The sequence below is a fragment of the Condylostylus longicornis genome, unplaced genomic scaffold, assembly GCF_029603195.1.
Source record: "Condylostylus longicornis isolate FDR11 unplaced genomic scaffold, ASM2960319v2 ptg000048l, whole genome shotgun sequence".
In the NCBI taxonomy this organism is placed as follows: domain Eukaryota; kingdom Metazoa; phylum Arthropoda; class Insecta; order Diptera; family Dolichopodidae; genus Condylostylus; species Condylostylus longicornis.
Genome location: NW_026578017.1, coordinates 5,501,030 through 5,524,653, shown reverse-complemented (window position 1 = coordinate 5,524,653; position 23,624 = coordinate 5,501,030). Strand labels below are relative to the sequence as shown.

Here is a 23,624-nt window from a genome sequence, read left to right as displayed (position 1 = left end):
ATAAGAAAAAAAAATTCATGTGAGAAAATCTCACGTTTTTTGAAAATTGTTCTCCAGTTGGTATTTCAAGGATTTTGCATGGTTTTTATCTATAAGTTTGCTTTTGTATTATCTATAGCTTACTAGAACACAATATACGTGCTTCAATTCTTATCACAAACAAAAAAAAATTTGGAAGACAAAAGAAAAAATTAGTAAAGTGATGTAAACATGCAACAAGAAATAATAACTTATGTAGCAACGATCATGGAACATTTTTCATACAGATATTGGCAAAAGATGGACTAGGTTTATTTTTATGATTTCATAAAATAAATTAGTGACTAATAAATTTTGCTCATATACCATTGGTTTGTGAAAAATTAAATTTAATTTTTTCAACCATTTGCTATTCTCCATATCAAACAATGTGAAACAAGAGGAAAAATTTTATTGGCCCTAGAAATTTTTCAAATGGCCTTAGTGGGGAAAACGCCTTTGAGAATAAGAAATTTTTTTCAAAATTTGATAAATCCTTTTCACATGCATACAGTAAACATAATGTTAAAAATATTATGCAGAAATATCTAAATTAAAAAGTCCGAATTTAATTACTGATTTCGTAGATAAACCATGTAAACAACAATTTGAACATTTCGGGCATTAATATTCCAAATATTTTATTGAAACTCCACATTTTGTAGAATCTTCTAACTAATAAACAACGTCGGAGATTGTACAAAAAAGCAGCTATCGACAAATAATCAATTCTTTGTTCTATCACAGCCTGTCGTGTGGTAAAAACTTTATGGCACCACTTATCTCGACAAGTAAAAGTACGAAAAGGATCTTTAATCTGATTTAGACATTCAAGCTTAAACTTAACATTTTTACATTTTTATATGTTTCCACTTAGGTTTTCTATAACGAATTGGTTTCTTGAAATTGAAAACAATAACATTTCAAATGTTTGCAAATTGTTTTGTTTATATTAAAACAAAATATAAAGAGTCGTGGATGCAAGACTGTCTTGAAATGATTGCTAAACGCAGAAAATTTGTAAGTATCGATAAATATTTTAATATACTGATAGAAAATTTGTTTTGTAGCTCTTCCTCATCCGAACTTATTCACACTCTTAGTTTACAAAATTTCAAATTCTGGTTCCCGATTTTTTGGATATTATAAACTCTATCGCACCTTTAGAATAGCAAGTATGTTGCAATATATCATTATGCCTTCACTAAATCAATGAGGCTAATTCATTTATGATGTTAATATTGGTAGTAGCTTTTATAAAAATTATAATATCTCAATCATTTTATATTTGTTGCAAAATTATATAATAACAAGTAGAATAACGTCGCATAGCCTAGTTTAAGCAACTGAATTACGAGTATATCCTTACCCTGCACCATTACAAATTTGCAACTTTCAGTGTTGTATGGTAGATATCCAAATCAGTTAAACTATTCTACAATTTCTGACATAATACATCTGAGCTGTAATTCGACACATGACGGCCAAATTTCGTGTAAATTTATTAGTTTTTGAAATGTTTACATTTTGAACAGCCGTTTTTAATAATATAACTATAACAGCCGTTTTTTTCGTTTTTGGTGGAAAAGAAACATTTTTTTAAAGTTTGGTGGTGCTTGCGTTTTTCATTTTTGAGTTATAGTATACGAATAGGTGAACGGACATGTCTAAAGAAACGCCGAATTTTACGATACAAACTCCACAACAAATTTAATATCCTCTTAAATAAGATGTAGAATACAATAACAGTATTATTTCAACAGAATATTGAATCATTTAAGGGAAATATGCTATTTTACAAACCTTGGGTTTGGTTTCACATTAACAGATCTAATCAATGTCATATGCGTAACATGCAAATTGAAAATTGGATCTTAATAACTTTTTAAAATAGGAGTTAGCACAATATATTTTTTTTGATTTGGAAGTGCACTAGCTCGGAGTTGTACTTCTTAATTTAAAAATTAATTATATAATCGTCCGTTTTTTTCAAAAGACTGTATAAAATTTAAAGAATTTAGCTAAAAAAGAACATATTATGAGTCTTATATTGCAAAAAAAGCCCATATAAGACCAAAATAAAATTATTTCTTAAAATTAAGAAATAATTGTAAGAAGTGATATAATTTTTACTGTTACTTATATGACTGTACATTTGTTATAAATAAATGTATGTACATATGTATGTAGGTTGCCTATAAAATCTTTAATAACTATTTAATATGAAATTTAAGAAGAATACGTGGTTTAATACTTATTTCCTTGGAAAAAAATAATTTTGTTGCAACTTTAGCATAAGAAAGGATAATTCTTTTTCATACAAGTATAATGATTCTATTCAGTCAATTTTCCTTTTATTCTGTATAACAGATAAATTTTCAACTCTTTTCCATATAGAATGCAATTTATTTTACAAAATGGAAAAACTTTTGTATGTATATATAGATTTAAATGTACAAATACAAAAATAGTTCATGTTATTGTAAAAATAAAGAAAAAAATTAAACAAATTGCTTCAATAAAACAACAATAAAAATGCAAAATCAACAAAAAAAAAAATATTCTTTATATTTTTATTTTCTCTTTTTACACAGTCGAATTTAACCCATTTACCAAGGTCGGAATACGTGCCTGGAATTGGCTTAGGCATTGCAAAATGTCCTTATGATCCACTTGATAATTCAACAGCCATATACGTTGAGCACGGAAATCCTGGTGATTTACCTGGATTGGTAAGTTAAAATTTTGATATTTTTTCTTATTATTTTTTTTTTTGTTGTTTTTTAATGGTTTTTGACTGTCTTCTACAGAAAAATAATGTATACAAGACAGCATACAATATGTATAAAATATTTATTTATTATGTTGGGCATGGTCATCAGCAATTTTATCGTTGTATAATATTACATTTTTTTATAAAATAATAATGCTATAATGTTATACATGTGTGTTTGTATAAGTTCTTATATTCAAAGTACATACATAATATAATATTTTGTTTACAATAATAAAAACACTCATATAACAATATGTAACTGTACATGTGTGTATGTAAGAAATTGCATAAGAGAATTTCAAATCCTTTATATTTTGCTGATAGAAAGACGAAGGACAATAATAACAATTTAAAAAAAAAACGACGACAAAAGAAAATTTACGTGTACTTGGATAGCAAAAAAAAATTGTTGATGATGACAAATTTTATAACTGCAATTATATACAAAAAGCCCGCTCAAAAAAAAACCAATAAACCATCGAATACTTTAAAGTTTTTAATTTTTATTAAATTTTTATTTTTTTTTCATTTTTATTTTTATAGTATTCTGGAACAAACGCTGAATTTACAAAGGCTGATACAGTTATTTTTAGATCGGATTTATATAATATAAGTGCAAAAAAGAAAGAATATGCATTTAAAAGGACATTAAAGTACGATTCAAAATGGCTCGATAGTAAGTATACAAAAAATGATTTTAATATTTTATGTGTTTCGATAACAACAACTACAGCATGCATTCAATGAAGCTTGCCGAAGCTTATGGATAAGGTATCAATCTCTGCTTTAGATTGCCTAAATGCTAGCCCCATATTTATTCGTTATAGTACAAAATAAAAAAGTTAAATGAAAATAAAATTATTTTCCCTTATTTAAATATTTCTATCTTATACGACTACCTCTGCAAATCTATAGATGAGACACGGATTATGATTATAGCTTGTATTTTTATTTTTAAATCATTAATGAATTAATTGAGTGGCATCACAATGCTATCAATTTAAATATTTGATAACGCGAATAAATAACTTATAAGAATTAATATAATTCAATACTTTTAATAAAATTGTCGTACATCGACCAGCTAATATAATTACGTAAAGGCATAAAAATACCAACTACACTTAAGTAAATAATGTAGCTAGATTTCTTGTTACACACGACAGAGGCAAAAAAAAAATATATTTATCAAAACAAGTTAATCTGCTTCTGTTACTAGAAATAATTGAAATGCGCCTCCTAAAAAAGTGTCATGGAATTAATATAATTCTTTAGCAACATTTTATACTTCACTAAAAATTTATAACACAAACTTAAAAGCAGTAGTTGTAAGCAATGCCAAGATAGAAGATATCTGGTAAAGAGTTAATTTGAAAAAAATATTAAATAAGGTTATAGTTTTTAGCACATTTCTAAAAAAAAATTGAAAAAGAGTGCTAAGTTTTACTCTGTCTTCCGTTCGTGGACATTTTTACAAAACTTCTACATACTTGAAGATAGACATCTGAAATTTTCATATGTAAATAGATCTTTACTCAAACTTATTTCTGTAAACGAGAAATTTTACCTGTCTTCTACCTTCTAAAACTTATAGTTAAATTTGTTTCTTACAAATTTTTTATATCGTTTTTCTTCTTGACCTCAGATTTCACCTGTCTGAAAATTTAGTTGCTTTTACATATTCATAAAAAGTTCGTTTCGTTAGAAGGAAATTTTTTCCCACCTTCACCCTTTCTCAAGTTACGGTCCCTAGAAGTATGCAAAATTAAATTTTTTCTGTACGAATTCTAATGGTAAATTCCATTAAGACCATTAAGACCTCTTTCATTTTTCTTAATTTTTTGTTTTATTTCAATGATTGCATAAATTGCTCATTCCAGATGTAGGCAATTTTCAAAATATGTTCGTGGATGAATGAAGTATGCAATTTTGTTAGCGTCTTACATAGCCGGATTGTTTTTGAAAAGAGTATTTTCACCTTTCAATTAAAATTTCATTCTAGAGTATAACCAGTTTTTAGCAACTTCCTATATTATGCTGATAATTTCTTCTAGCAATTATTTGCTACGTTAATAAAGTGCCTGCTCCTCATTAATGCTTATCATTGATTTCTCTAGATTATCGAAAATATATACAGTAATTTGAAACAAATAAGTAAATTTCCATATTCTTAACATAAAGGTCATAAATAGTAATTTAGCAAAAAACAAAAATTCAATATGATGGCAACATATTTTGTTTTTTCAATAATGAAAATTAATTAAAAACAATAATAATAAAATTAGCACTTTTACGCGTTTCCAAAACAATCAAGTAACAAAAAAAAAAGTACCCGAATTTTTTACAAAACACCCTTTTAGGCTTACTTTACTCTATAAAGCCACAAAAATATTTCTATACTTATATACTCTAAAAATAGAATATAGGTTCTACAATATTCACAAAACCATAGAATTTTAACTATTAGGTCATAATTAATATTAAATAATATTGAATGTAAAATTACGCAAAAATAACAAAAAAAAACTTTTTCATTAGTATTTGGAAAAACCACATCATCATATCCTTACTTTCATATAAGTGTAAGCATCCTTCGATATAGCATGTAAATCTCGTTAACTTTGTAGTTTTAAGTTCATATTTTGTTTTTGTTCACTCTTGAATGGGTGGAAGAAAATCTTTTTTAGGGATTTCAATAACGCAGAAAACCTTTGTTATTTTACTTACAAATTTTATTCAAATTTTCATATTATAATGTTTTCTTTTGACTTAATTGAATTCTACATATACTTTTTATGAATAATAAAATAATAAGAGAGTATCAAACAAAAATCGTTTTAAAGAAAGCAATTCCCTTTGTTTTTTCAAATATCCTGTTATTTACATTAAAGTTGTTGCATATTTTACAATTAACAGAGGTGAAATAGAATAAACTTTTACTATTTTACTAATTATATATTTTCAAATGAAACACTCTTCGGTTTTTGATTCCAAGTTGTTGTGTAAAAAAAAAGAAAAATCTAGAATTTTAAGAAGATTTTGGTTTTTTTGATTATTAAATTATAAGGAACGACTTGCTGAAATTGGTCAAGATTTCATAGAGTTGGTCAAACTTTCAAATAAAGAACGACCTGCTGAAATTGGTCAAACTTTCATAGAGTTAAGATCGTTCTACGAACAGTAAATTTTAGTATTACCTTGCGTTCTTAAGCGCCACACACTAACAAAAGCAAAATGTTAAAAAATATCCCTAACTAGGAAACAGTTTATGAATCCATACTAAAAATTACAATTTTTTCCTAGATTTAAGAGAAAACAATAAAAAGAACCCGAATACTCACCTAAGAATAAAAAAAAGATTTTTAGATTTGCTATTGATTTCAAAACAAACTCTAATTCATCATATCATTTGGTATACGGAAAAAGCTTTATAAAATACTGACATCTTTGCCGACTATAAACATAATAAGGCCTTAGTCGTCTAGAAGGCATATAAATGTCATCCATATATTAAGTCAATCCAACATCATGATAGATCAAAAGTCATGTAGGATGGAAATATGGAGACTTGTATATAGTATAGTAAATAAACTAATTACGTGCTGCACTAAATTACAGCTGTTGTGTCAAAATCAGAAAGGCAATATTGTACCTTCACAATCCTTACCGAGTCGAACTGAATGTTCCACGAAAAAAATGACTTCTCTCAAACAAAAGTTAACATTATAAAGAAATAAATAAAAATATGTGAATTGTTAGTGGTCACATATTTTTCGATTCACCTGCGTATATTAAAATAAATATTATGAATATAAAATATATGTGTTGTATCCACTCGATTTACATAATTAATTTTTATCCTTAAAAAAAAAAATTCCTAATATATACCCAAATGCCTAACCCAAAATAAATAATTTTTTCAATACACAATTTTTGCATACATTCGCATACATAGCATATTGGGTCTCGTACATGGTATTACTCTAAAACTAATATAATATTTTTTTTTCTTGCTTTACGAGTACCAAAAAATAAAATAAGAAAAATAACAAAACACCAACACCCACTAGGTTTATCTTTAAATGCAAATGAGCGGATAGAAAATATGTTAGCCATGGATAAAATATAAGAAACCAAACCTTCTTTAAAGCGTACATAAATGAAAACTCGTTGAATTTTTTTTTTACTTTTTCACATTTTTATTTTTTTATATTCTCAACAAAAAAATTTATATCCAGAATCACAATTTATAAAACTACAACAACTTTAGGAACAAAAAATAAAAAGGACCCACGAAATTTTTCTATTCTTTTACAAAGAAAAACAAAAACTTGAGAAAAAAAAACTTTTTTACACTTCTATGGTTGTTCTCTGTGTTAAAACACCCAATTTAAAATTACAAAAACAAAATTGCCTTAAGGACCTTATGTAAATCACAAAGTTTTTCTTCTTCTTCTTTTGTTTTATATATCTGCTGTGTAAAGAAAATGAGCACATTTTAAATAAAAAGGAGGTTTTACCTTCAAAACATAAAAAAAAAGGACTCGTTTGTTCCTTTCTTGGTTTCTTTCTTTCTTATTCATTCCATGAACCAAATTAGTTTTAAATAATATGGTAAGAACTTTCAATGTCGCATTTCTAATGTTAGAAAATAGGTAGAGGTAGATAGATATGTTATTGTGTAATGGTAATATGCATCGCAATACAGTTACTGTTACTTTGGTTTTAACTTTTGAACAAAGAAGGGTTAAAAGCAATAAAGATGGTAATTTTAACACTGTACGAGAGTAAACATAAAATATATTATTATATTTTTTTTTGTTTGTTTGTTATTTGTTTTCTTTTTCTTGGTTTTTTTGTCTTGTACCTAATATATACCATTATCCTTGATGAAATTTAAAATCTTGTACAACTAATTGGTATTTTGTACAAAAAGCAACTTGCTGACGTGAGAGAGAATAATAAGGATAAAAATATAGAAATGAAAATTTTATACACTGTGTTTTTTTCTCATTCTTTTCTTTTTTATTTGTTGTGTGTGTTTTTGCGAGAAAATTTTGTTATATAAAAATATTTTCATTTGAATAATTGTGGCGATTTCTTTCTTACCAAGAGTATACCAAAAATCCTGATGTTTTTACACCAATAAAATAATTCATTTAATTTCTGGCTTATGATTTTTAAAGGATTTTCAAAATCATTGTTGAATTTTCGAGGTGGTATAGGAAATTAACTATATGCAAAATAAATGATTATTTTATACAATTTTATAAAGAAGCAATTTTCCTTGAAAATAACGCAAGTAAAGCTGATTTTACTTTCTAATATAAAACCACTTTCAAAATTTTGTTTTACTTTGAATGGCCAAATATCTCATAAATATCACGAAAACTTCGCTACACAAAGTTATATGCTGAAATTTTCATTTAATTGGGATCTTATTGGTCCTTGGACGGTGTATTGAATATGGTACAGTTAAAAAGTTAATTTAAATTTGCCTTAAAAATTCAATGTCGCAAAGGATAAACAAAAATTAACTAACAAAAATATTTCACTTAGTCCCTGTCATAAATTTATTTAAATCTTTCCCAAACCTACCAAAATAAAAAAGAAAACATATAAGATTTCAACTATAACTTCTTTAAGAGATTTTAAATCCGGATGGGTTTCATTTTCCAATAATGAAAATTCTTTCAGGTCTTTTTTGAATAAATTTTTTTCTTTTTACCGACCGTATTGTGTAAACAATAGGTAGGTTATGTGATGGCAACAAATTTTGCATATCGAGTTTTCGGTGGGAACGTACTTCTCCATAGTAGGGAAGTGTAAATAAACTATTTTTAGCAACCTGTCGGTCTGTCGGTCTGTCGGTCTGTCGGTCTGTCCGTCTGTCGGTCTGTGTGTGCACGCGTGTATCTCAAGTTCGGCTGAACCGATTTTGATGAAATTTTATATGTAAGTTTATTTCCACCATGGCACGGATCGATCAACTTTTGGTATACATCAGGCCTCGGGAACTGCACTTTTCAGCAGGCCTGTTTTACATTTTTGAGCATATTGAAGAACATATTCAACCGATTTACTTGAAATTTCATATATAAGTTTTGCTCTACCGGCGATGAAACCTCCTAACTTTTGGAAGAAATCAGGCGTCAGCAACTGGACGTTTACTACGGGCCAAATATACATTTTTGTGTATATAAAGAGAAATAATCAACCGATTTCATTGAAATTTAATATATGAATTCCTCGTATGAAAACTATGAACATATAAATTTTTTGGAAAGATCAGGGCTCGAAAACTGATTTGCGGGCCGATTTTACATTTTTCACCATTTTGAAGAAAATATTCAACCGATTTACTTGAAATTTCATATATGAGCTTTGATTGACCGTCCGTGAAAATTCCTAGCTTTTGGAACAAATCAGGCATCGGCAACTGGACCTTTACTACGGGCCAAATATACATTTTTGTGTATATAAAGAGAAATAATCAACCGATTTCATTGAAATTTAATATTTGAGTTCCTTGTATTAAAATAATGAACATGTAAATTTTTTGGAAAGATCAGGCATCGGCAACTAGACGTTTACCACGGGCCAAACATACACTTTTGTGTATATAAAGAGAAATAATCAACCGATTTCATTGAAATTTAATATATGAATTCCTCGTATGAAAACTATGAACATATAAATTTTTTGGAAAGATCAGGGCTCGAAGACTTATTTGCGGGCCGATTTTACATTTTTCACCATATCTACGGAACGAATTGATGGAGTTTCTTGAAATTTGATATTTGAGTTCTGGTTGTTACCGAAACTAACTGACGAGCATTTCAGGGAATTCGAGTAGCACAAAGCGAAACTCTACTAAGAGCCAAATTTACATTTTTCTAAGTATGTTAACTATAAGCTTACTAATGTCCTAAAAATTGGAAAGAAGTATTTAACAGACATTTTTATAATATTCTGTAACACTTTCACTTAACTAGACAATACACATTGCGGTCGGTTATGTGCTGACCACATCAGATTTTTTTTTTTTGTGGGAAAAATGGAAAACAAGAAAACGCAAAGAAAGAAGAAAAAGTTTCTGGAAAATTATATTAGACAGTCTGATACAAAATCGCGAGAAGAAAATAAACATGAAAAAAATAACATAAAAAAAGAGAAGTTTGGAACGGTTTTCTTTTTGGTATGTTTGGTATGTGTTTAAACGTCCTGGGAATTCTAAATTCTTTTATACATTAAAATGTATGTAAAAAAGTAACAAGGAATTTAAGGAAAAGTTTTTTTTCTTAAATATTTTTGGTAGGTATGCTTTTCCTATTTTTTGTTTTTTTTTGTTATTGTTATTGTTTCTATCGTTTTGTACTTTTTAATAAATACTTTTACCACAATTAATTTTGAAACATCTGGCACTTGCTTGAAGGCATCAAACCATTTAATTTTGTTATAGAAAATGCGAAAATTTTGTATGTATGTCTAAAGTGAATAGTAAGTGTTACTCGATATGGAATTTTTGTTTTGAATCAATGTATGTGTGCATATTGTAGGTTTTCTAAAAATTTCCAATTAAATGTTTATTGAGATTTTACTTTTCTTTTGTCTAATAATATAATTTTTGGTTTCCATTGGGGAATTGTGGTAATCTCAGAATATTTCTTTTCCATTTTTTATGTGTTTATAGACAACAACCTACTACATTAAAATACATGAATGTATCTTAATTGTTGGAAAGAGAGCAAAATCTAAAATGAAGTAGGTCTAGATTGCAATTCTGTTCTTCAATAATAAAATATTTACGCTTAAACCTTAAAATCAAAATGAAATTTTTTATTTAGTAAGTGGGAGACAAATCAAAGTCCAAAATCAAAAGTAAATAAACTGTACCAAAGACTTATGTAAAACAAATGTTTTAGTAAGTAATAGCGCAGCTGGTGCCAAACTTTCATTCGGATTGATCTCAATATGTGCACAAGAACGAGCATAAGATTCATATCGTTGTTTTATGGAACAATTTTCTATACCTAAACATGTTTACATATTAAAATACGGCAAAAATAATTTTAGTGATTAGTGATATCTGTTGAAAACCCTGTTCCCTTCAAGTCATTGCCCTATATATATATATAGATGAGAATACTATCTAATATTTTTCAACCTATTTTTCCAAAACGTCAGTAGCATTCAAATTCTTTAAAAGCAGAAAGATTTGAGAATAATTTATTTTATTTTAAAAAACTATAAGCAATTCTCAGGTTTTCAAAGTTCCTAACCCCAATTTAATAATATTTTGTCTCTACGGCCGAATCTCAATTTATAAATAACTTTTACATAACAATAAATTTTTCTTTTACTTGAATGAAATTTTTTTGTGCTTGAAGATTTGAAAACTTGCAAAATGTCATACATGATTTCACTTTGCGATTAAAAAAAGTGTAACTTGCTTCCATTATAAGCTGGACCTTATAGAATTGTTGGCTCATTTCATTCAAAATTTTATAAAGTTTAAAGAACAAATTATAATTTTTTTTTTAAAAGTCAATCAAATTTAATTTTAAAAAAGTCAATTGAAATTATGAAAATAAATTTTAATTTTTAAATTTTAAATTGGTAGATTTTTGAGGTTTAATTCTTTTTTTTCATTTTAGAACCAAATTTTGTTGGAGCATTTGATATTGGAGAGTTTGTATATTTCTTCTTTCGTGAAACAGCCGTTGAATATATAAATTGTGGCAAAGCAGTTTATTCTCGTATAGCAAGAGTTTGTAAAAAAGATAATGGCGGCAAAAATATTTTATCCCAGAATTGGGCAACATATTTAAAAGCACGTCTTAACTGTAGCATATCAGGTGAATTTCCGTTTTACTTTAATGAAATTCAATCAGTTTATCAATTACCATCGGACAAAACGAAATTTTATGCAACGTTTACAACAAGTACAAATGGACTAATTGGTTCAGCTGTTTGTAGTTTTGATTTAAATGAAGTTCATGCCGCATTCAAGGGTAAGTAATTGTTTTCAAACAAATTAAAATATTAGTCAACATTACCAAAATTTTTAGACTGCATTTTATGTGTTCCATAAAACAAATTCTCACCCATAGTCGTAAAAACAAAATTTTAATATATTATTTTTCTTGTATACTTTTAGGCAAATTTAAAGAACAAGCAACATCAAATTCAGCTTGGTTACCAGTATTAAATTCAAAAATACCTGAGCCTAGACCGGGTACATGTGTGAATGACACATCAACATTACCAGATAATGTTTTGAATTTCATTAGATCTCATCCCTTAATGGATAAGGCTGTCAACCATGAGCATAACAATCCCGTATATTATAAAAGAGATTTAGTTTTTACGAAATTGGTTGTTGATAAGTAAGTAAAACGTTAAAGCATAACCGTGTTACACCAAACGGTTTTTCATTTTTTCAATAATTAATTTGTTTACAAAAGGACTCTTTTTCATTGGTTATATTAGTTTTTAGGCCTTGGTGCAATTGAAAAATGATTAAAAAAATGTAAAAAGTGGTTGGTACAATAGGACCCAGCTGAAGTTATTAATGAAAATTTTTGTGATTGTTGTGAAAATATTTCACCTCACGAATCTTTTTCACTGAACAAAATAATGGTAAAAATTTTCGGAACATCCATTCCGAAAAATTTTAGATTTCTGCACAATTCAGACCGAAGTTGTTTATTCTCATTTGCAATTACAAAAATTGCACGTGTGTTGAAAAACAATTCATTTGGCAGGATATTTTTAATTTATTTTTTTTTTTAATTGATTGCATATTTTCTAACGCAATAAATTTTAAAATAGGTTGGTTTTTCTATAAAATATTGGGGAATTAAAAATAAAAAAAAAATTATTTTTCAAACAATTTTTGAATACGCAAATAATTTTCATTTAATTTTCCCTATGGCACCTACCTAAAACAAAAAAAAAAAAGAAAAACAAACAAATTTTACAGGTGTTAAAATTATAAATCTTCATTTATCTAGAATTATTGAACATTTACATTACATTTTGTAAACAAATCAGAAGACAAATGTCACGTTTTATAAAGTCCTTTTACGTGACAGATTTTTGCAATATACGAGCGTATGCCTTTTAATATAACTTTTATGCTATTAATATGATCTACTTACAAAGTTTACACAGTGTAATGATACGATTCATCTTTTTTCAACGTGCTACTAAAACAAAATGTATAACAGGTTTTTTTTTTCTTTAGCCTAGTTCAAATATTTGAAAATCATAATTATAATAGAAAATATAACAGAGGTGTGTGTAGGTAAACAAAATTAATTAAAGGATATTTTTTTTTCGTGTTTTTTTTATGCTAATATTTTCATCAAAATTTTCAAGAATATTTTAATTTTTTTTTTCTGTTCTGCTTCTGTTTGTAATGAAAAATTATTATTAAAATTAACATGAATGTTAAACACACTTCAGTAGATTTTCAATCCTTAATATTTTAATCCATATTTAAAATACTTTTACCATAAAAGAAACTTTTTTGTTCATCATCCTATGCTTTTAATGTTGTAATTAAATTAAAATAAAATAAATTAACATAACAAATATTTACTCGATCATTTAATTCTTAATTGTTAAATATTTATTAAAAGGATAAAATAAAAACTGATAAATTAATCCTTACTTTTTTTTATTTTAATATTGTATTACAACAATAAAACATTTTAATAATGAATTAAAAAATATTTAAAATATTGTGCGAGATAATTATAAAGGGGTGTTTTTATTATGTATGTAACTATGGCGGCTCCTAGTTAATACAATTTAAAAATCAAAAGGCTGTTGCTTCTTTTAGTTCTGCATTACATCGGCCTCTTGCATTATTTTTCTTATATAATAAATATTTAAATTACATAACAGTTCTGATACAATGTTCTAAGACTAGTTTTCTTATAATAATGACATGCTACACTGCTAAAAAAAGGTCTATTTTCCCGAGCGTTGCGATTTTTTCTTTTGGAATTTTCACTTCATAAATTTGTAACACAACAATGTAAGAAAAGATTTTCTTTAAAGGTAAATTCATTTTTATTTAAAAAAATAAAAAAGGCGTTAAAATTTGCCCTTACCAAAAACTCGTTTTTCCAAATTTTTGATATTAATTTTCTTCTAAATCGTAGGTAAAACATATGCATTTGTAAATGAAAGTAATTTAAATAATGTGATGAATTAATTTGAAAAGGAGACTATTTTCAAGAGCATCTTTTACACTCACTTGTTGAAGATAAAAGAGCTACTTTACAGATCATTGGTTTGACCCAACTTTATTATTACTTCCCTAAGAAAAAGCCTAAATCATTAGGCTAAACAGTGATTCCATAAAAAAAATCTAAGACTTAATCTTAGTCTAGTGGAAGTCGTATATATAATCGGAAGGCAAATAGAAACTACTAAATTTTCATCAGCCGTCCATATTTTAAAAGTAAAATGGTGAAAATTAAATTTTTGTGAAGTTTTTAACAGCGATCACCTGATATTTATTTTGGTTATAATTTTCAAAGCAAATAAGGAATATTGATGTAAAGTCTAAGCTCTGCCACATAATTTCAGTATGACATGCAAATAGATATCAAACTTTACCGTAAATCTTATATTTTACCATGTACATAAACAGTACTTTAGAATTAAAATTATACAAAGACAAATTTGAGCTTGAATTCTTAAAGGGGACGCGAAGGGAAGAGAAAATATTTTGTTAATTGAAAATGATTTGACAAGTGTTGTCTAATAAAATTGCGTTAATCTTAATATATTTTTCCTTAAATTTTTAATGAAATATCTCTCTCACATTGGTTCCACTTGTTACGTTCTTTTAGTTTTGTTTCGAAACACAATCTTGACCACAATGTTTATATACAAAGTTGAAGGGATTTGAATCTCGTAGCTTCCCTTTTTTCTTTTCTTATAAGGAATCCTTCTACTTTTAACGAATTAAATAGACAAAAGGTATAAATTCGTAGGTTCATGTACATATATGTATGTCTATTGATAAATACAAAAACACTTTGAGTACAAAAAAATAACATTTAATCAAAAATATTTATAAAGAATAATATGTAAGTGAGTCATGTTAATAAAAATTTATTATCTTCATTGTCTTTAGAATTAAAATTGATTTACTAAATCAAGAGTATACCGTTTATTATGTTGGAACAAATCAAGGACGTATTTATAAAATTGTTCAATATTATCGAAATGGTGAATCAAAATCAAAATTATTGGATATATTCGAAATAGCACAGAATGAAGCAATTCAAGTAATGGAATTAAGTCAAAGACGTAAATCATTATATGTGGCAACTGATCAACGTGTCAAACAAATTGATTTAGCAATGTGCAATCGTCGTTATGATAATTGTTTCCGTTGTGTACGTGACCCATATTGTGGTTGGGATAAAGACAATAGTATATGCCGTCCATATGAATTAGATTTATTGCAGGTAAATTTTAATTTTTAATTTTAATTATTATAAAGTTTATTTTATAATGCTTAAAGTTTTGTTTAGTTTTCAAAAGATTCTTTTGAAAATTCTATAAAATTTTATTCTATTTTTCCTTCTATCGAATTTCAAATTCCTTCTCATTAATGCCTTATTAATTGTAGGATGTTGGAAATGAAACAAGTGACATTTGTGATACAAGTGTATTAAAGAAAAAAATTGTTGTTACATATGGACAGAGTGTGCATTTGGGCTGTTTTGTTAAAATACCAGAAGTATTAAAAAATGAACAAGTGACATGGTATCATCATTCCAAGGAGAAAGGACGGTAAATACATGAATTTGAAATTATTGTTTAAATTTGAAATTTATTTTCAAAATTTGTTTTCCCATAGGTATGAAATTAAATATAGTCCGACAAAATATATTGAAACAACTGAACGAGGTTTAGTTGTTATTTCTGTTAATGAAGCAGATGCTGGGCGTTATGATTGTCATTTAGGTGGTTCACTATTATGCAGTTACAATATAACAGTAGATGCTCACAGGTAAATTATGAAAATAAGTTTTTTTAGAGTCAAATTTCGATAGCAAAAAAACAATTTGTGCTTTCCAATAAAAATTCCAAGTAAAAAAAATAATTATAAAAACATTATGAAAATGAGGTAGAAAATTAAAAAAAAAAAACGGGAACTTTTGAAATAAAATTAAAAAGGAAAAAATCCTCTTAAATTGTTCCAAGTTCATTTGAAAACTCTTCTAATGACTTTCATTTTATTTCTTCAATTGTTTTATACTTTCTGTTTTCTTCATTTTAATGACAAAACTACAAAATGACAAAAATACAGAAAAAAAACTATATAATGTCCTTTCTTCTTAAAAAACAAACAATAATATAAAGGACGAAAAAAAAGTACAGATAAAATTGAAAAAAAAAAATAAAAAATTATAACATTTACTAACAATTATTATTATAATTTGATTGGAAACAGGTGCACTCCACCGAATAAGAGTAACGACTATCAAAAGATCTATTCAGACTGGTGTCACGAATTTGAAAAATACAAATCGGCTATGAAGTCATGGGAAAAGAAACAAGCGGTAAGTCACGATTTATTTTTTTTTCTTTTCATAAAAAAGGAGGAAAGAAATTATATATTATTTTTATACCTTTAAAAGTCACTTTATTTTTCATTATAATAGTTATTTTTTGTTGTACAATAGTTATTTTATATGTCCGTTTGTATAATTTGTTGAGCAAAATATGGTGTAGAAGGTGTACATTTAAAACTAAGGATGGAAAACTACATATAGTCCGCCTAAATAGTTAATATACGCATGCATATGAATTCAATAAATGATTACATGTTTCATAATAAACTAAGGGCAATCCCATATAGTAAATTTTTATAATAAGAACAAATAAAATATTTTTTAAAAATTGGATATCCGGAATTTTGTGTAAAATTAGGGTTATACGCATTGCAGTTTAATTATTAATAGTTATTTAGTTCGGAATATTTTTCGAAAATATACAAATTTTTTTAAGAGAAAATTATTAATCATTAAAAACAAATTACAATTAGAATTGTTTCCATTATCATTAACTCCTCTTAAGTGCTCATATATCAGACACTAAATTACTCGAGTTTTATGCACGAAACACCAGATTACTTAAAATTACTACTAATAAATTTTGAAAGAAAAAAATAGGAGTAAATTTTTTTAGTTATTTTCCGATTTTATTAAAACGAGACAAATAATTAAATTTTTAAACATATAGATTCCTAAAATTTTTAGCATTAATTCAACTTCTATATAAATTAAATGAAATATGCCTGTTTGTGTTGTTGTACAAATCATAACTTATTTTCGATATTCTATAATTTTAGAATGCAGTCTATAATGCAATTTTTAATTTTTAAAACAATTTAATTGTTACATATTTAAACACGGACCCTAATTACAATATCGAAATTTCGGAAGCAAATATAGTAAGCCAGGTGGTGCCAATAAAACCACCCTTCTAATAAATTAATAACCAGGCTAAAGGAGTAGAGAATTGTACATTCTTGAAGCAGCTCTTTATAATACTTTTACAGTTCTTATATAATACGTACTCGATAGCGTTGTGTATGGCTGATGACCTATTCTAGTTTTTACTTTGTTTTTTGTTTCCCCGCACAATCATTTGTTTTAAAATATCCACATGTACTTTCTATAATAAAACATGTGTTTTTAATTTTTTATGTTCTAAAAATCATCGTTTTTCAAATTCTCTAAACTATTATTCCATGACATAGAACACGTGAGATGATTAATATAGCATTATTATAAAATAAATGAAAAGAAAATGGTTCTTTACAGAAAAAAAAGGATAAAAAAAAATTAAGCAACAGCATCTTGTCCTGTCATCATTGATGTTTATGTCAACGAAGTGTAATGACAAATAAGTTTTAAAAGAACTAATGCATACTAATCTATGTATTTACTGATTGTTTCTCATTTATATGTGCATATACATATGTATCCATATACATACAAACATTTTGTATTGACATAGTAAAAAACAGAAATTTTCCATCACACGATTTCTTTTCTTAAGTTCGACAACACCCTAAATGAAAAAGAGAATCCTTTTTGAAGATATCAAGAGGAAAATTCAAGGGTATTTCGAACATAAATTTCATTCTTAAAATATAAAAGGGAAGGAGTAAGAGGGAAATGAATTTTTCACAGAACAAAAAACAAAAAAAATGTTACAAAAACTAAAATATTTTTTAAGTGAAATTTTAATTTGCAGTTTCCGTATTTTCTCCATTTTCTACGTTAAATGAAAAATTACTTTGAGGATGACAAGCAAAAAACATAAAAACTATTAAGTTAAAAAAATGTGTATGTAGTAAAACTTTAATCAGATAAGCTGACATTGCAGTACTTTGATTAAGGTCTGAAGGATAATAATTGTCCTTATTTCATTTTAATTTCTGAAATTATAAAAGAATTATTTCATGATTATTGGTGTATTTTTAATATTACACAAGGTAGAATGCACAAAATATTGTAAATTAAAAGCTAAAATTTAAAAATTTAAAAAAAAAATTCTTTTTAAAAATAATAGAAAAAACGAGAAGAATATCCGTACGAATTTGTTATATGTGCGAGTAAATATGCCATAGCTGACTATGGGACAGACTATGAATTTAAGTTGCCGTATTACAGTATTAATTTATGCAAACTCGACTCAGAATATTCAACGCTGATCGAAAAAATACACATGAGTCTATATCTCAGACCATTATTTCTTAGCGTTACAAACGGTAAGACAAATTTAGTATACTCTTCGAACATACGTTCGTACGGGTATAAAAATCTCTTGCTGTTGTGTACATACACAGATACATTCGGATGAAAGCAATGATACATTAAACCAAGTTATATTTTAATTTGGTCGCCATATTATGGCCTTTCATTACATACTTTTGGGATGAAAACACATAGTGGTGAGGCAAGGTGATTGTTAGACCCAGTATAGATTTATACCAGTTAAAGTAAATAAATAAAATATTTAGTTTTTGATTTTTATAGAAATTTGGAAAAGCAGTTTCAAAAACTAAACTGTCGAAAATTGAAATTTTTGCAACGCTATTAACTTTATGTTCGGATCCATACAATTTTTAATTTCACGTTGTGTGCACCCGATTCAGTATGCTGCCGGGAAAAACACTCAAAAAGAAAAATCAAAACGAGAGTAGTCCGCTTCTTGTACTGCTCCTATGTATGGATGTGGCTCAGAGACACTCTTTCATGTCAATTATCGCCCCGGTTTCCATATAGCCGCCAAAACTCGATTCGTAGGAAACTTTTAGAATAAATAGAGGATATGCTTCTCAAGATTCTTTTATTTTTCAAACCTATTAACTACACCGGCATGCGATAAAACACAATTTAGAAGTCCGCTAATAAAACTTACAATTTTCTTAATCCTGCGCAAGTCATCTTATCAGTTCAGCGGTTAGAAGTTAAAAAAATACATTTAAGCATGCTGTTTTAATATGATCTAATCCTAGCTGCGCAACTTGATTTATAGTTAGTATTTATTTCTCAGTAGGAATGCCTTAAATATATTTCCCAATTTTTTTGTTTTGAATGTCTAATGGCGAAAAATTTCTTATCAGTGTTAATCCTATACCAAAAAGCATTCCCATTATCTTTTGAAAAACTATACGCAGTAAAACTGCCAATTATGAGAATAAAAACACATTTATTTATTATTTACTTATTCTTTAGAAAATATTTTAAATAAGTAAAAAAAAATTATTTTTTAATTGTCTTTTTCTTTCTTATACTTACAGCAATGTTCATCGAGGCAAAATTTCAGCCAACATCATCCTAACGAAATATTTCGTAAAAATAATGTCTGATCTCTAAACCGACAGTATTTAATTACGTCCATAGAACTTCCATTATATATTATATTTAATTAAAACAAAAAACAAAAGTCAGAATCGTTAAAGAAACAGCAATTTAGAAAACATTAATATTAAATTAATAAATAAATGAAAAAGAAACATAAGTTTGAACTGAACACAACAATAAAAAATAATTTGAATTCAAATAAATTCGCAAAATAGTCAAAATTCAACATACATGCAAACATACTCAAAAATCATAATTCGGTAAAAATTTAATTTTTTTTTTCTGTAAACATACGTACATAAACATATAGTTCTTTTTAGAAAATAATATCATACTATTATAAATTACTTAACTGTCAGTTTAGTATTACATAGACTTTCCTAAAATTATAATTTTGTTGTACTTATTATATAATTATTCCATAAAAGCCCGTTAATAATTTTTAAAATATACGTACATATTATACCTTAATACACTATTATACAAAGACTTCAAATGCATACCTATGACCTACCTAACCTAACCTAAAAAAAAACAAAATGATAACAGAACGAAAATAAACGAATCAACATACATACATACACTTGTAGGTAATTTTTGGCGAGGAGAACTGATTAGTGAATAAGTTTTTGATTTTTAGAATGTAAAAAAAAAAAATAGTAGAAAATGTAATAAAAGAAACGAAATGTAATATCATTTTAAAATCATTACTTGTAAGTGAAATCATTATTTATTATTTTCGCAAAATGGCGCATAACATTACAGAGTCTTATCGAATTTCCAAGCATTGAAGATGTTCACTTTTCCCGTAAAAAATTATTTTAAAATTTCAAAAACCATCACAACATTCATTTTTCTTGAAATGTAATCAATAATAACTTCCAAAATTGAAATAATGTTCAATTTTATGAGCTAGAAGCCCATTTTGCTTTCACCGCAGTGTTGTCTACGTGTATGGTATTTTCAACTTCAACAAAATACTAAAATTAATTACATGTGCAAACAGATAACAATTAGCTTGCGCCTATATTTATGCAAAAAAAAATTAATAACATTATACTAATTTGAATAATTTATAAATTTATATTAGAAGTTCACAATATGAAAATAATGGGGAAATAAGTTCGGATCGTTGAAAATAATTCAAAAGTTCAAAAATAGGAGAAGAATCACATTCACCTTAAAAGGTCAGTTGAGTGCGGAATATAATATAATGGAGCGTCTATACTCGAACTTTCTAAAAGGGCGGTAACTAGTTTATATCAAAGAATGTTCTATTTAAAAGAAAAAAAATTTATACTGTTGTGTCATATTTTAAATATCATAAAATGATTCAAACCGGCGAGAAGTTCGAATTAAAGAGATTTTCAGTTAAAAGATATTATTAAAATAAATAAAACTGGCAGAATGTTAAATTCATCAAAATGACCTGAGCTCAAAAAAGATTTAGGAATTATAGAAGATATGCAAGTTTTAGAAGATCAACTGTATACATGTATGCATATAAAATCGAATTTTCGAAATCAAACTCTTTTGTAACCATTCCTCTTATGAAATCATGTTCAATCACACTTTTGCCACAAACGACTTATTTAAGTATTCGATCTATAATAATATATTTTATGCTATCCCATTCCCCCATCGTCAGAAAGATATACAAGAAAGTAGTTCTTGAAAATTTGTCACAAAACTTTTTTTAAATACACATACATACATAATTGATGTATTAATGCGCATTTTAAGTTTCAAAAAAAGATTTAAGGATTGTAGTTTTATTAGTATGAAAAAGAGGGTACATGGTATAAACAAGAGTGTAAAAGTAAAAACTATTATATGATTACAAATTTTTATCTAATTAGAATATTTTAAAGTAAGAGAAAGAAATAATTAAAATTATTACAATTTTAATATATAAAATAAATACTATAGAATTCTATGTAAAATTGTAATTATAACAACAGAAACACAGGTTACAAAAATAAAACGACAGCTAATGCTAAGTTTGTAACACAAACCTTCCAATAATTAACACAGACGAATCTTTAAGAGGAACTCTGTGTTAAGGGTATAAAAACTCTAAAATTTTCTGAATTGTTTAATTTCTCAAAGTTATAATTTTTAAGTTATAAAGTAAATTCCTTAATATTGCATAAAAATCGTTCTCAAATTAGATTAATTTTTAATATATAAAATAAAATATTTCATTAATTTTGAAACATAATTCTCAAATATTGTGAAAAATACCCTGCTGCGAAAAATATGTTATTTAGTGTTGTTCAACTCCTTTAATTAGAGATATATTTAAATAGAACATATTATTAATTTATCGTAAACCTTATTTAGATTGCATTTCCATCATATTTTGTATTATTCCATAGTAGTCAAAACTCAATGTTCTCTATCAACGTTACTCCCAAATCAAGTTGTGTATAAATTTTAATTTTTGAACGAAAATTCTAACCACAATAATTTCAAACGATGGTTATAATTCGACAGTATATATTGAATTAGATCAAATAATTTAACATCCAATTAAGAAGCAAAAACCTGAAATTTTTCTCCATTATATAATGATTTCGTATGCAAGACAAATCTAAAGCATAAATTAAATTCAGTCAGATTTTAATATAATAGGGATTGGAAATTGAAGACATTGCAACATGATAGACCACATTATCGTCTACCTGACTTAGTATTACCGAAAACATTTGCGAAAAAAAACAACAAAATAATAACATTTATTATTATTATATTTTAATCATATCACACAAGTATATTAGAAGCAATCACATTGTATTTATTAATTATACTTATGCAAAATACATGTACATACATATACACATATAAGCAATTAAAGGGCACATTAAAATTATTTGAAAAAGAATTTTCATTATTAAGTTTTTGTTAACCTATAAACACACACGCACACACACTCTGATGATGTTCTCAACAATGCATACCACAAAAAAAAAACAATAATAATAATATAATAGCTAAAAAATATTCATAAATAAAAATATATTAAACGAAAATTTTATAAAATTTAAAATAGTACGAGCTCCGTCCACGTAAACAAATTTTAACACAATTAAAAAAATGCCACAAAACATGCAAAACAAATTTCTAATAGCAAAAAAAACACCAATTTTAAATAGTGAAAATTTATTTTCAAAATTATTTTAATGTGCAATATTATTAAAATTTATACATATAACACATTCATAATATCTTATACATTATAACAAATACATATAATAATACACACATACATTTGCAATAAAAGAAAAATACATGTTAAAAATCTGTTCAAATCTATTAAATTTTTAAGTTAGTATAAATTTTTAACAATTTCTATACATACTAATTATATGTATATATAGATATATATACAAAACAAACATATTATAATATTATAAATGTACGTACATATAAATATAAAAATTTTACTTTACATAAGTTCATGTAAATTATATTTAAATTTTTAATTTAATATAAAAAAAAAACGAAAAATAAAAAAAAAAATTATGTTAAAATAGCAATTAAAATGAAATCGCTTTTAACCCTCTCCATTCATCGTATTACACACCCATGTAATTATATATATATATAAATAGCTAAAAAATGGAATGAAAAAGGTTTAATATATAAATTTAGAAGGTATAATAAACCTTATATTAAACATTTATGTAATATAAATTGAGTCTAAAATATCAGAAAATAAAAAATTTGCAAAAAAAAAATATTAAGAACAAAACATAAAAAAAAATTAATAATATAAGTGTTTATAATGAAAAATTAAAATTGAAAAGAAAGTGTCCATTAATGAAATAGTGCATCAAATCAAGGATTCATTTTTGTACCAAATTTACCTTGAGCAATTGAAAGTGTCTACTTTACTTCAAAAACAATTTCTTATT

At 26.1% G+C, this 23,624-nt stretch overlaps 1 protein-coding gene across 1 annotated transcript in view; it reads left to right on the top strand.

Annotated features, from left to right (window-relative positions):
• Positions 1–22,975, top strand: part of LOC129610834 (semaphorin-2A) — a gene marked incomplete at its 5' end in the record, with an annotated part of 129,990 nt that extends 107,015 nt beyond the window's left edge. Inside the window, 9 exons of the mRNA XM_055523589.1 lie at positions 2,613–2,750; positions 3,338–3,470; positions 11,452–11,808; positions 11,955–12,183; positions 14,952–15,288; positions 15,453–15,616; positions 15,684–15,836; positions 16,281–16,389; positions 19,644–22,975. Coding sequence (XP_055379564.1) covers positions 2,613–2,750; positions 3,338–3,470; positions 11,452–11,808; positions 11,955–12,183; positions 14,952–15,288; positions 15,453–15,616; positions 15,684–15,836; positions 16,281–16,389; positions 19,644–19,712 — 1,689 coding nt within the window. The remainder of the gene's footprint in view (positions 1–2,612; positions 2,751–3,337; positions 3,471–11,451; positions 11,809–11,954; positions 12,184–14,951; positions 15,289–15,452; positions 15,617–15,683; positions 15,837–16,280; positions 16,390–19,643) is intronic.
• Between the last annotated feature and the right edge of the window lie 649 nt (positions 22,976–23,624).